Consider the following 14,705-nt stretch of genomic DNA (forward strand, 5'->3'; position numbering starts at 1 on the left):
ATTTTCGTGAATTTAACGAGGAAATATACGAAGCAGAACAGAAAAAGGGGTGAAATGATAGTTGAGGCGAGGGTGGTGAGAGAGAGAGAGAGAGAGAGAGAGAGAGAGAGAGAGAGAGAGAGAGAGAGAGAGAGAGAGAGAGAGGAGAGAGAGAGAGAGGGTGAGAGAGAGGGTGGGAGAAGGCGTGATGAGAGAGAAGAACGCCCTCTAGCTGGATTCTGCTAATAAATGCCTTTTGTTGGTGACATTTCATGGCACTTGGCTCTGCTCATTCTCTTTTCACTGCAACACGCACTACTGAAAAAGTCCCTTGCAAAACACTGCTCAATCCAATTGAGTGCTCAAAGAAAAGTAAGCATAAAGGGAAGTGATTTCGAGCATTTTGTAGTGAATCAATCATTGAAGTTTCCATAAAATTGTCAGAGCAAACACTACAGGATACAGGAGTGCCTCAATACTGCGAGATTTCATTTCAATTTGTCTATTGTATCAACAAAACCTTAAAGGTTCTTTTCAATTAGGTTTTAAAGATAAAAAGAGGGGTTAGTGTTTACCTTTTCGATGGCAATATGTTAATATTATTTGAAATGTGAAGATAATGTTATATTTATAATAAACACAAAAATAACGAAATTATGAAATACTCGCACAATTGAGATATCGCATTTATGAATGACACCCCTGGTCACGTTACTAACCTTGGAAATATCACTTTACAATAGAGATTTTTTTCAGTTCATCTAACACATCACTTGTTGTGATATTATAGAGTGAAAATAAAATACATTTATCTGGGAACACAATAAGCTACGGTTGACGTGTGGGGCTCTTTGAACCTTTGGATCCTTGAATCCGTCCCTTCAAACATATCATATCATCTATCTATCTAAATTCGCTCTGTTTCGTTTTATTTTTGTGGGAGAATCAATTTCCGATACATTATAGGTCTACTGTGACTCATAAGACTTATCTCTGCCTTTAAAGAGATTCATCATTGATTACTAAGGCTGGCCACTAACGGTGGGACATGTAGTCAGTCATACATTTTCATCATGCATGTTTTGTAAAGCAAGAGCCTTCGCTTCAAACATAAAAATGAACAACATTTATTTGTTTAAATCAACAACAAACAAGAAGCTTCACATAAACAACTAATAACAATACATAAATTACTGGTAAATCACAAATTATAATGATAGGAAAATAATTTCGCTTCAAATAGAGCAACGAGGGAAAATTGGAGATACAAAAACATAACCTCAAAAACATTTGCTCGGAGCCTTTGACTGTGATGACACAAGAACGTATGACGACATGATTGTGTATGAAACATGCTTATAATGCATGTCCCACCGTTAGTGGCCGCATAAGGCTAGTTTCACACTCATTCGGCTCGTTTCGTTTTCGGCAAATTCCGATAAGTATGAAACGGTAACTCGGTTTGAATTCGGTAACGAATAGAAACCGCATAAAACCGAACGCCCACTTGACTCTAATAAATTCTATCAGTTTTCAATTCGTTGCTAGCGAGAGGCTACTTTAACACACTTTCGGTTCGGTTCGTTTCGTTTTCGGCAAATTCCGATAAGTGTGAAACGATGATTCGGTTTGAATTCGGTACCGAATAGCAACCAAATAGCACCGAACGCCCCCTCGACACGAATAGGTTTCATCAAATTCGAATTCGTTGCTAGGGAAACAGGAAAAAAAAGTCTTTTACACATGCTTGGCTTTTTTGTTTTTATTTTAACCTGATTATCTGTTTCAAAATTTTCCAAGTCGAAATCATGTATAGTCAATTCATTTCTGTTAGTTCACAGGAACATTTTTTTTTTAATGAATAGTTTCCTAAAAATATGAAAGATATAAGTTAAAACTCAGGGAGAATTTTTTATTTTTATTTTCCACGAATATTACATGATTTAATCAATGGAGAGAAGGGATGAAGTTTATATAACATGTGTCAAAACAAGGAACAAATTTTCAATTGAAAAAATAATCTCTCTGAACATCCAAAATTAACATAATCAAAGAGAAACTATTCAAATAATCCACAATTTTTAATTAACTTGAAAATTTTGTTGTTCAAGAAATAACATCTTACAATTCAACACCAGCTGTTATATTTAAATATACCAGCATGAACTGTGAAAATCCAAACACAGCTGTGTTTTAGAAGAAAATACCTAATTAGAACCGTACGAATTAAAACCTGATATGTATGGAAGCCTCATTCGTTTTCGGTAACGAACCGAAACGAACCGAACCGAATGAAACCGAATGCGTGTGAAGCTAGCCTAGTGTGAACACTATTTATCTAGAATGAGAAAAGATATTATGATGGAAATGGATGGAAGGAATGAGTCTTACGGCTATGATACTACTATGGTCATAATAGCAGTATTTGATTAACATTAGTGTTACTATCCTTGTCTATCATTGGACAAAGCAGATAGCACTATCTTTTTCTAGCTCCGCACTGTTCCCAGATCGGCTTTTAACATTGTAGAATTACAATTTATTGACAAAATATTTAGTCTCAATTATGAAAATTCATTATACAATCTTTTAAAAATTTATTTTCTTGACGAATAAAATATAATTGATTATTTTGAACAGGAATGAAGAGTTTATATAACGTCAGCTGTCCTCTATAGAAGTCTGAGAATCAGAAACACTGATTTCCTATCTTTCTCCACTGTCATTACAACGTGGACCACACTATAGATGAACGGAATGAGACTTACACTTCAGTAAGTAAGGGCTTTGCCCTTCGTGCAGATATTTCAATCATCTTTGAGAGAAAATCAAAGAATCGGCATCACTGTTCTCCGATCTTTCTCTTCTGTCATTATAACGTTGACCTCACTATAGTTGACTTACTTGGGTGGGTAAGGACTTTACCGATATTTCAATCACCTTTGAGCGAAAATTGGATTTTCTTGGGAAAATCATGATCGATAGAGAATATGATTGAGTGGTGAACTCGGAAGAAATCTCGGAATGAGAGAGCACAATTTGAACGCAATAGAAATGGAATAATTAGGTGAATGGGGTGTGTGTGTGGGGCTGTGTACATGCTATTAAGGGAGAATTTTGAAAAGAGAGAGTTGTCGAGGATTTGAGCAAGTGCTGGTAACGACAGACAGGCATTGAACACCGGGATTAGACATCTAATAGGATGGAGGGCATAGGGCGTTACCGCATTTCATTTATAGACGTCGTTCGCAAGTGACAAGGTCTCTTTGTAAGCTTCCGCCTGCTCAACTCTTTTGAAAAAACTCAACCATTTCAGGAGACCCCACACCCCATCTCATCATGCACCTCGCTTATATTTCATCAATCTGATGTAATCACTTGAAATATCACGTTTATTTGTCACTTTCAAATTCAAATTTTGTCTCATCGATGATATATTTATTTTTATGAGATGTACACAACTCCCCTAAATAAATATATTGATTCTAGGTTTACTTCTTGAGACGATGGCTTCACACTGATTGATTACAAAAGACTCAAGTTTTCAGAAATGGATCATCATAATGTTGAAGTTGATAATTTATATAGAAATAACTTAATAGTACAATAGAGTAAAGATAGCATAAGAAGATATCCCTTGGTATAGGTAATTAATTTTCCAAATTTCACTGTTTACTCAAGCCGACTACTGTCTATCATTAGTGTTTTGTTTGGGCGCTAATGTAAGAGCGGTGTATGAGAGACTACCAGCGTCACATAGCTTCACCAAAAACAACTACTAGGACTATCAGCTTGAGGTAACATTGAAAGTCGGGATATAAACACCCTATACCATGGGATATATTTTCTCTATGATGTTATGTAGTTACTTCTATATTAATGAATAATTCAAGTATCTCAATTGAGATATTATATTATTAATATTGAATTTATGTTTTGTCCTCCATTGGATGGAATCTAGCCAATAGCTAATTCGCTAGCAATCGTGGAATGTAATTAACTTGGATCTAGTACTTTGTGTCAATAGGTTGAAACTGAGGAAGAAAAGTGATTAAGCACTAAAAACTCTCCTACCGAGTATACTGCTTTGCCTGTCTAATAATTTGAAACTTTTCCTTGAACTGCGGTTTGGGAGATTTTAGTTTGTTGAAAAATGTAACTGCTCTATAAAGTACTCCCTTGAGTACTCGTTGAGTTGTCGGTCCCGGCTGCCTAATAACAGTCATTAGGTCTTGAAATTGATGAGGTGCGACCTGAAAACTGACACCAGACCTGAGCCAGCCAGATCACACGATATTATTATTATTAGTCGTAGAGCTCCCGAAGTGGAAGACGCTGAGTAAAATCATGATCATCGATTTTTATTAGACTTGGCGGTTTTCTTGTTCGCCCACCAGCTTTTCATTCTCTGAGAAAATGCAGCTTTTCTTTCTTCACTCCATCTTCTGCCAACTCTTGGTGCTTTTATCTCTGGAATAATTTTCAATTTGTTCACTTTTTTTGAAATTATTTCTATTTTTCATTTCATCATCAGTAATTCCTGCCAAAACTAGATCTTTCTTAACATTCCTAATCCATTCTCCTCCACAGGCAAGCGAAGCTACATATTTTACTATTTTTTTTGTGATTCTATGGTCAGGGAGCCTCATGATATGACCATAGAATTTTAGACGTCTTTTTCTCATGTCTGTTACAATATTTGAATGTTGCTCAACTGTGCTATTTTTCTGTAATCTATAACCATTCTCAGTTAATCTCGGACCTAGAATTTTTCTCATTATTTTCCTTTCTTCTTTCTTCAAATTTTCTAGATCAGCTTTCCTGTTGAGATTTAGGGTCTCACTGGCATATAGCATTGATGGCTTTATTACTGTATTATAATGTCTAATTTTAGTGTGAAGAGACAAGCATTTTTTTATTGTAAATGGATTGCACCAGCCCTAGGCCTTTACGAGCTTTCTTTATTCTATCCTGCTGTGATAATCTCTCCGAAATAACCTCTCCTAAATATTTAAAACCTGGAACCCTGTTGATTGTTCCATATTTAGTTTGTAGTCTGGTAACTTCTAGGTTTGTGGTTGTGAACACTGTTTTTTCGAAGGATATTTGTAAGCCAACTTTTTCTGCACATTCTTTCAAAGTTTCTATTTGTTTTATTGCAACTTCGCCCGATATTATTATTATTATTAATGATACTCCCTTTCAAAATGTTGTTGTCCTGTGTATTGGGTGAAATTATAAGTTATGTTCTCTTGTTTATCTTACATTTTCATCTCTTTTGTGCAGCATACTGAGGTTTTCTGAAAGTCAACATGATTGCTGTATGAATATTAATTGAAATAACTTTGTGATTCCTGAAAATGTCTCTACATCGTTGTCTCCATATTAAATCGAAAACTCGTTTGATGATTTTGCTGGGGTAAGAACATTCTATCTACTCGAGACGAAGTACCCCAAAATACCATCTCATATCCAACCACACATTCAAACTCTTTAAAATCTTAAAACTCTCTAAACACATATTGAACTGTTTTATAAAGTCCTAGACTACGTCACCATATGTTTTTATGTTTCGCATTTACGGCGAAACGCGGTAATAGATTTTCATGAAATTTGACAGGTGTGTGTGTTCCTTTTTAATTTGCGCGTCAACTTATATACAAGGTGTCTGGTAATTTTGCATTTCAAGGATAATATAAAACGAAAAGGAGCCTCCTTCATATGCCAATATTAGAGTGAAAATCAGACTATAGAATTATTCATCATAAATCAGCTGTCGAGTGGATTATAAATTGCATGCAATGATGCATGCGATTCAATATCTCAATGTAACTTGATAAAAAATCAGCTGTCGAGTGGATTATAAATTGCATGCAATGATGCATGCACTTCAATATCTCAATATAAGTTGGTAGAAAATCAGCTGTCGTGTAGACTATTAATTGCAAGTGATGAGGCATGCAAACATGCAATTGATGACTTAAAGTAGCATATTATTTTCTCCTGACTTTTCTCTGCTTTCAACTCTGTAAGCTTTTGATGATAGTAGCATAGTTGTTTACAACAAATTATTGTCGATACAACAACCCAAACAGCCATTGATTGTTCACACACCGATATGCCGTCAAGCACTGCCGTTAATGATTTGGAGATTATTCAAAATACGTTATTGAGGTATCTCTATTTCAAAAAGTATACTACATTTTATACAATAGTTTTTTTTTCACTGAAACTTCGAGGTCAACATTCAAAGTCCAAAAATTAAAAACCAGAAGATCCATTAGAGCATTAATGCTATTATATGAAATTCTAAATGATAATATATTCATGCCAGATTTCATCAATTTGTAAAATTTCCATGTTCCATGAAACTGACCGAGACTTAATATGCTATTTCAAATACCGTTTGTCAGAACCGCTTACCATTTCAATTCCTACCTAAATAGAAAAATAGACTAAACCCATTCCTTGACCCCCCATTCTATGACCGCTACAATACATTCAAAAATCTTGTAAAAAATCATGCTGCTCAATTTATGATAATTTTTTTTTGAGCTCTAACTGTTTATTTTTTCAATTGTTTCGTCTTTCTTTGTATATACCCCGTCTATTTTTCATATCCCTTTACCAACTTTCCTGAATATAACTCAAATATCGTTCTCTTTTAATCTTATTAGTTATACTGATTCGTTGTGAATATTTAAGGAAGTGCGATATTATTTTCTTTTGTTTTCCTTTTTAATTGTAAAGTTATATAACTTGACACCGACACCGACACGTCAGTACAGGACATAATTCACTCTGATGGACAGTATTAGAGGAGGCTGTGGTTTTTAACTGCGCGAGGTCTACTGCTCACAGAACTACTTGTATTTTACGGTGTAAATAAAAACAGCTGATCTTAATTAATTTGAGCCCGGAAAAGTGAAGATGACTCGCGATACCCGACCCGAAAGTGCTCACTTTCCGATCACTTCGGTTGCAGTGTATTTTGAATGAGAGTATTAATTGTGCACGACGAGAGGGACCCTCGTCGACGAGTTTTCTCGTCGTGCGCAACCTACAGATGGCATTGGCAATCAATAAGAAGTCTGATCAGCTGTTTCTATTTACAACTTTTTGATCTTCTGAACTATTGATCTTTTTGATCTTCTGTTGGGACACGTGAAGTTATATATTCAATCATTTGTTGTTGTTTACTCATTTACCTATTATTTGCTGTTTGCGAAGCGAAAAATATCGTAGGTTACTTGGTCGCAGGACTTGGCTAAGGCCTCGACTGAAAACATCATGCTCGCCCTGCAAACACTTTCCGGCCACGTGACTCAAACAGCTATTTCTAACTGAAAACTTTTTATAGAGTTTGAATAAGTGAGGTGATGTGTTTTGATTGTGACAGGGACGGTGAACCATGCAGACGCAGCCGGAGAAAGAGGAGAAGGAGCAGAAGGAGAAGGAGAAGGAGAAGGACCTGCTCCCGTTCTCAATAGCCCGCATAATGCAACCCGACAAAAAGCTACCTCGTCTGCCCTATCCCGTACATCTCGACTCGGCCTTCAAGAAGTACGTGCCAGTCTTCTGTCCTCAGAATATGCTGCACTATCCCGTTCTGTACTACAACCCGGCCGACTATTTGCCAGTGACTGTTGCAGATGAACCACCCCCGATTCCACCTCCACTGCCGCCTCCAATGCCGCCCCAAAGCACCGCCAAACACACAAGCAAGCAGTTCACTTGTCCCGACTGTGGCAAAGTGTTCAACGCTCACTACAACCTCACGAGGCACATGCCTGTCCACACGGGAGCCAGGCCTTTCGTTTGCAAAGTGTGTGGCAAAGGCTTTCGACAGGCATCCACACTTTGTCGTCATAAGATCATACACACCCAGGAGAAACCACACACTTGTACAACATGTGGAAAGGCGTTCAACCGAAGCTCCACTCTCAACACGCACGCTCGTATCCACGCCGGCTACAAACCGTTCACTTGCGAGTATTGCGGCAAAGGTTTTCACCAGAAGGGCAACTACAAAAACCATAAACTCACCCATAGCGGAGAGAAGGCCTACAAGTGTACCGTCTGCAACAAGGCCTTCCACCAGATCTACAACCTCACCTTCCACATGCACACACACAACGACAAGAAACCCTTCACCTGTAGGATCTGCGGCAAAGGATTCTGTCGCAACTTTGATCTGAAGAAACACACGAGGAAACTGCATGAATCCTGTGAGAGGGAACCAGACTCAACATCTCTGGCAGCGGGAACCAGCCAGGCTTACTTCAATCCTCTTCTCATGCCCCATAGCTACATGACGCAGCTCTTGTGACAAAGACGTATCCTATGAGCTCACACCTATACTTTTGACCACGGTCCAAACAAATTATTACTTCTTGTGTCACTATCCTGTTTTACATGTCTGTCAGTCCCAGTTAGGATTACTTCTTGTGCCACTATTCCCGTATGTTTTACATGCGTCAGTCCCAATTAGTTGGTATGTTATGTATCGTTCTCTCAATGTTGGTATTGGTGTTGTTGCTCAATATAGAGCTTTATTTATTTATTATTATAAGTATTTTCTCAGCTTTCTAACATTATTACTAAATTCAATTTTGAGCTTTATTTATTTGAAGTTTATGTTGTTTTCCATGGCGGAACACTATGTAATAGCTTTGTTATAGTCGAGACCATAGAGAAAAGGTAGCATAAGAAGATATCACATGGTATAGGTAATTTATGTTCCAAATTTCAAGCCGATTTTTTTTAACTGAAGCCGATTACTGTCGACTACTGTCTATTGTTACTATGTTGTTGGGATGAAAATGTGAGGACGACGCAGTATGAGACTACAAGGACAAGCATCACATAGCTTCACGAAAAACAACTATCGGCTTCAGTTAACAGTGAACTTTGGGACATAAAGGCTGTGCAAAGGCTGAAAAATAACTTTCTACTCGTGATATTTTTCAAAGTTTTTCGATTTGTATATCATCAAGCTATTAAAATGGAAAAGTTTTCTCAGAAAATTTTTTTTCCGATCATTACTTTTTGAGATATGAGCGACTGAAGTTTGAATTTTTGGGTCAGAACATTTCAATTTCGGTACGATATGAATCCATGAGACTCAAAGGATGAATTCTTCTTGGTATTGTTGATCTAGTAAAACAAAATTCTCCAGAAAATATCAATTTTTGAAAAAGTTATTCAATTTACCAAAAATAAATCAACTAAAAGTTATTTTTAGTAAATTGAATAACTATCTTAAAAATTGATATTTTCAGAAACTTTTTGTTTTGCTAGATCAACAATACCATGAAGAATCTACCCTCTAAATCTCATGGATTTATCTCATACCGAATTTGAAATGTTCTGTCCCAAAAATTTAAACTTTATGCGCTCATATCTCAAAAAGTAATGGTAAGAAAAAATGTTTTCCTGAGAAAACTTTTTCATTTTGATAGCTCAATGATATAAAAATCAAAAAACTTTGAAAAATATCACAAGTAAAAAGTTTATTCTTAGCCTTTGCACAGCCTTAACGCCCTATACCATGAAAAATATTTTTTCGATGTCTAGACTCTGTGTTTCTATGTGAATATTTAAGCTCCTTCTCAGGAGTGGAATGCTTTCCTCATTTCATCATAAAAAGTGAGTGATTTTAAATATTTACGTAGACACAGAGTGTCTAGACTATAACAAAGTTTATTCAAATATTCATTATTATACGTGTTTTTCGGCGTTCGAACAACATTACTAAACTCAAAACTGTTATCATTTGTTAATATTTATATCAAGGAATATTCTCGGACCAAAAATGTGTAGTGCATGACATACACATCATCTTCTGGACTCCATTACTATCAACATTTGAAAAAGGAATAGTACAAGCTAAGCTTAATTATTCCCTCTTGTAGATTACGACATATTCTGTTATTATAGATCATTGTAATAATTGTATTGATAAACCAATAATTGATTAATTTAATCGTTTATGAAAACATAGAAGCAACAGGATTTCTTCCAAAATTGTTTCCATAACACAGTAGAACAATGATTGGTGATATATAATACGTGAGAATACAAAAACGATACTTCCAATTGCCATTAAAATTTAATGTGCTACTAGCAGGTAACCGGTAACCCGTGCTCCAATTGAGAACGTAAGGGTCTAATTTCAAACTAGACAAACTGAAAACATGACATACTGAAATCTTGAACAATTGAAAACAGGCTTATAACCATCCTTGGTAAACTAAGAATCTATATGCAAATTTGAAGTTAGTCTGTTCAGTAGTTCAGACGTTTTGAAAAGTCATTCTTAAATTTCCTATCCCGTATGTGTGTATAAGCCAATTCTTTCCTTTATTATATTATATATTATTTGACCTACTTCTTTAAGTGTACGGGAGTCGGGAACCCTATCCAGTTTGTGAATGTGAACGCGAGAGAAGAGTATGAGCAGCTTTTCGTATAGATTCAATTTACATTGTTGTTCGTAATCAATGTTGTTAACTTTCTTGTTGTTTTTATTTTTAGATTTGCAATATAGAATCCATAGTTCGAAAATAGATATGTGACAAATTAATATATTTAAAATTATCATTACTTCTCTGCCTAACTCTGTACAATACACTATCAATCACCCTCTTGCCTTCTCTGATTATAATATTATTTGCGCGTGGTCAAAAATATACATGTGAAGCATACTACAATCAAAGCTTGTTCATTTATACAATCCATTCAATTAATATGGAAAGACCAATTGATAAAATTTTATCAGATGCCTAAATTCAACATAAAACTGTAATGAATAAACCACATTCGATTAATATAGAAAGAACAATAATTGATAATCTCTCATCAGAGAGATGCCTATACTCATCATAAAACGTCATAAATAAATAAAAGTCTATGAATAGAAAGTCATTTTAACGATTCAATCTTTCTTGCTGTTGATAAAATCTTTTGGATTTCATGAGATTCAAACTTTTCTAACTGTTCCTTCTCTCACCTCTCCTTGGGTCTATTACATTTACATTTTATCATTACAAAAGACTCTTAACTTCAATGAAATTCTGTCAAACCTCGAATAGAAGTGAAGTCTTTCCTATACAGTTTAATTTATCATTCACTCTATCGCCGAATCTCGACTGTATGTAAATATGTAAAGTGTATTAAATCTTCCAATAAGTTTAAAAAATACAAATTACAAAAGTGAAAGTAAAAGAAACATCTCCCATATAGAATATATTTCATTTATTTTGATTATGAACATACTTGTTCAATCCCCCTAGTTGTATTTGCCTATGTATAATGACTTTGTGAATCATGAAATTATAAATATAAACATAACATAGGTGTTAAATTGCGATGGAATTTTTCATATTCCTATTCTTGAAAGATTCCTGAAAACTTCCAATCTTCTGTTTGGCTATGAACGTTCAATGAATCGTTTACACACCTTCCTCTCTTTATTTTGTTTATTTTTCTATTTGGACGAAGTGAATCACAAATTTTGGTTAAGGTGAATCATACTATCTGTAGCCGGTTCAAGACATCTCTATGTCGGAGCCAATCTGAAATCTTTCTTCCAACTGCTTTTATCAAAACAGAGTAATTGAAAAATGTTCACCCCTATTGTAATCGGTATACTTCATGTTATTATTATGATGCATCATTATATGCATTATTATTATGGTAATAATAGTTTGTGTACCCTGTTCTGTGAAATCAATCCATTCTAACTCTATCAATTCATTTAAATACGAATACATAGTACTCACGGATTTGTGTAAAGCAAGAATGAAGATTTCTCCTCTAAAATCTTGAAGGATCTTGAAGAAGTTACCAACAAATGTGTGTGAATTCAACAAAAAGAACATTGAAAATTCAACAACTATCTTGAAGTGTATATGGAAAGTGAGCATGAACAAGCTTTCATGAACTGCATTATATATGTGTTTCATCTTGAGACTCAATGTGACATTTTTTAGGATAAATCGTGCTGTTAATATTTATAAATACGTAATATTGAGCTTGCTCCTTGCGTTGAGGAGCCCATAACTGACATTATATTTGTACCTCCTAGAATTAATTACCATCTTGCTTCCATTTTGTGTATAAATATTGTAATACCCTTATTCAATAAGATACGTTGCGTGACTTTCGTTGAATAGTTTACAATCATTCAAACACCTTAATGTCCCTTCAAGTAGATTTATGATTAGTAACATAAGATTCATAAAGGTGCGTACAGACCTGTGCGCCAAGAACACGCGCATTTCGCTTCTCATCAGCTAATGCTATGTTTATTACATCTGTATTTGTACGATCAAAGTAAGATAAAGATATAATAAGGATAGCATCAGCTGATGAAATGTGAAATGCGCTTGATCGTGACGCGTAAGTCTGTACCATAGAGAAAAGACAGCATAAGTAGATATCCCATGGTATAGATAGTTTAAGTTCCAAATTTCAAGCCGTTTTTTTTTTTGTTAACTCAAGCCGATTGCTGTCGACTACTGTCTATCATGGGTGAGAGTGCAAGAGCGGCACAGTATGAGAGACTACCAGCTTCACCTAACTTCACTAGAAACAACTACTAGGACTATCGGCTTGAGAAATTTGGAACATAAACGCCTTATAAATACCATGGCATGTCTTCTTATGCTATATTTTCTCGTAGATTAGACAGAAAAAAAAACATCAGAGCAAAAAAAAAAAAAAACAGGAAAAAGCAGGCATTGATTGGCGCTGGCCTTCATTGGCTTTGATTCGTCAAAAATCGGAGCGATGGGCAACGTAGGCCAATGAAGGCGAGCGCTGTCAAACCATCCACACTCTGACACTGGTTGTCATTTGGTGCAAATGTCATGAATAAGGCACTCCGTGGTCATTTTTGGGTAACAACCGTGGAAGATGTCTTAATTTCTTCGTTAGGTCTAGCATAATAAGGATTGTGATGATGATAATTCGAAATCACAGGCAAACACCTCGGAAACAAGATGGCCGCCAAAATTTTCAGGGTTTTGCTATATCGCTTATGTTTCAATAACCGTTCAAGATATTTAACCGTTTTTCTAGACGAAAATATTTTAAAAATCTTTCTCTACAATGTTTGTCTTATAAAATTTTACTCTAAAACGCATATGTTTCTAGTTATAACCTTCAAAATCCCAAAAAACTGTTTTTCCATATTGTTTCGAATTTCATTCCATTATAACTTTTTTGTGTAAGGAATACAGAGAAATTTCAAATATATGAAATTTAGAGCGTTTTTTCGACTTTGGAACAATATATCTTAATGCAATGTACGTCAAAAAAATGAATTCTCAAGCGCCCTCCAAAGAAAACCCTGCATGATTTCTGGGGCGTTTTTCCATATTATGCATGAGGTAACAAGCTAGAACTATAAAATCTATTTTTCCATGACTACTTCATGATAGAGACTTGAAAATGGTCTCTTCGTTACAACAAGCCGAATAAGAATATTGATGATGGAATTAACGAAAATATTCGACATCATTGAAAAATTCAATATGGCGGTCATTATTGACAGAAATTTGTATATCGCTTGCTATTCAGTTATTGAGAGAGATATCGGATTGGTTTTATAATCGAAGTGTTTAGAATTAACCAAACTATGATGTTCGAGAGAATCATCTCATTTCGACCACTCTTTTCATGATTCATTCAACTTCAAAAACTTGAAACATACATTTTTCGGGGACAATATTTCACTTTCCACCCTGTGAATGTATTCGCAGTAGACATACACCAATGCTATTAGTACAGTGTTTTAAAATATTTCCAAAGCTTTGTAATGACATCTGGTTGGAGGCAGTAAGTCCATATTCCATGGCTGGAGCGTCATCGGAAAAAGAGAGAAAAGTACAGTTTGCAGTGGAAAACACGCTTTTCCCCCACAAAATGACACTTGACACCAGCAATTGACATTTGCGCTCGCACTATTGGGCCAGCATGTAGATGCGATATTATGATATCGAGGCTATAATTCTGAAGAATTTCATGACAGGAATTCATGGAGTTTCTTAAAAAATTGAGAGATGATAGATAAGATGCTGAGATATGATTGGTACTCGATAAGATATGTCTAGACTCTCAACTATTGATTCTAGGAGTGCTCAACTATACAGCTAAAGAAAATATCTCTATTATAATTTTAGACCTCAGGGATCTACTGTTGACAATTGGTGTCAACTGCCGTTGAATAGTATCATGCAGAAAAGATAGTGTGACATGGGTAGTATTTGATTACTTATTTATTGATTGATTTTTTTTGTGTTTTAGATTTAAGATTTTTCAGAAGAAAAGACTCTGATATTAGAATAATAATTTCCGTAGTTGGACTTTAGTGGGAAAATATAATTTAATGAGTAAGTATAGTATTATTGCAGCGACAATAAGATTCTGCTAGCTTATGTCTATACGACCCTGAGAACCAGAAAATTCAAGGATTTGCTAGTTCTCACGGATGAGGCGGCTCCACGAGGCAAGGACACGGCGGATTTTTGGTAGCCTGTAGATATTTTCAAAGAGGAATACTGCAGACCTGGCATGTACCCGCTTGCCGAATCTCGTGAGAACCGACTTTTCCACTAGCAGCAGTTAGGTCTTATGGCACACTGACGTGGAGAGGGGCAAGTTTTCCAGACGAAAAACTTCCAGTCGTTAAACAACCGAGATACCGAGCAGATCAAAATAGT

The 14,705-nt window shown here is 35.5% G+C and overlaps 1 protein-coding gene across 1 annotated transcript in view; it reads left to right on the forward strand.

The window, feature by feature from the left end:
* LOC111052993 (fez family zinc finger protein 2-like) overlaps nucleotides 1-9,147 on the forward strand; it is a 31,890-nt gene extending 22,743 nt beyond the window's left edge. Inside the window, exon 2 of the mRNA XM_039442190.1 lies at nucleotides 7,379-9,147. Within this exon, the coding sequence (XP_039298124.1) occupies nucleotides 7,391-8,308 (918 nt within the window). The 5' untranslated portion in view covers nucleotides 7,379-7,390 and the 3' untranslated portion in view covers nucleotides 8,309-9,147. The remainder of the gene's footprint in view (nucleotides 1-7,378) is intronic.
* The last annotated feature ends 5,558 nt before the right edge of the window (nucleotides 9,148-14,705 follow it).

The sequence above is a fragment of the Nilaparvata lugens genome, chromosome X (assembly GCF_014356525.2).
Source record: "Nilaparvata lugens isolate BPH chromosome X, ASM1435652v1, whole genome shotgun sequence".
Taxonomy (NCBI): Eukaryota; Metazoa; Arthropoda; class Insecta; order Hemiptera; family Delphacidae; genus Nilaparvata; species Nilaparvata lugens.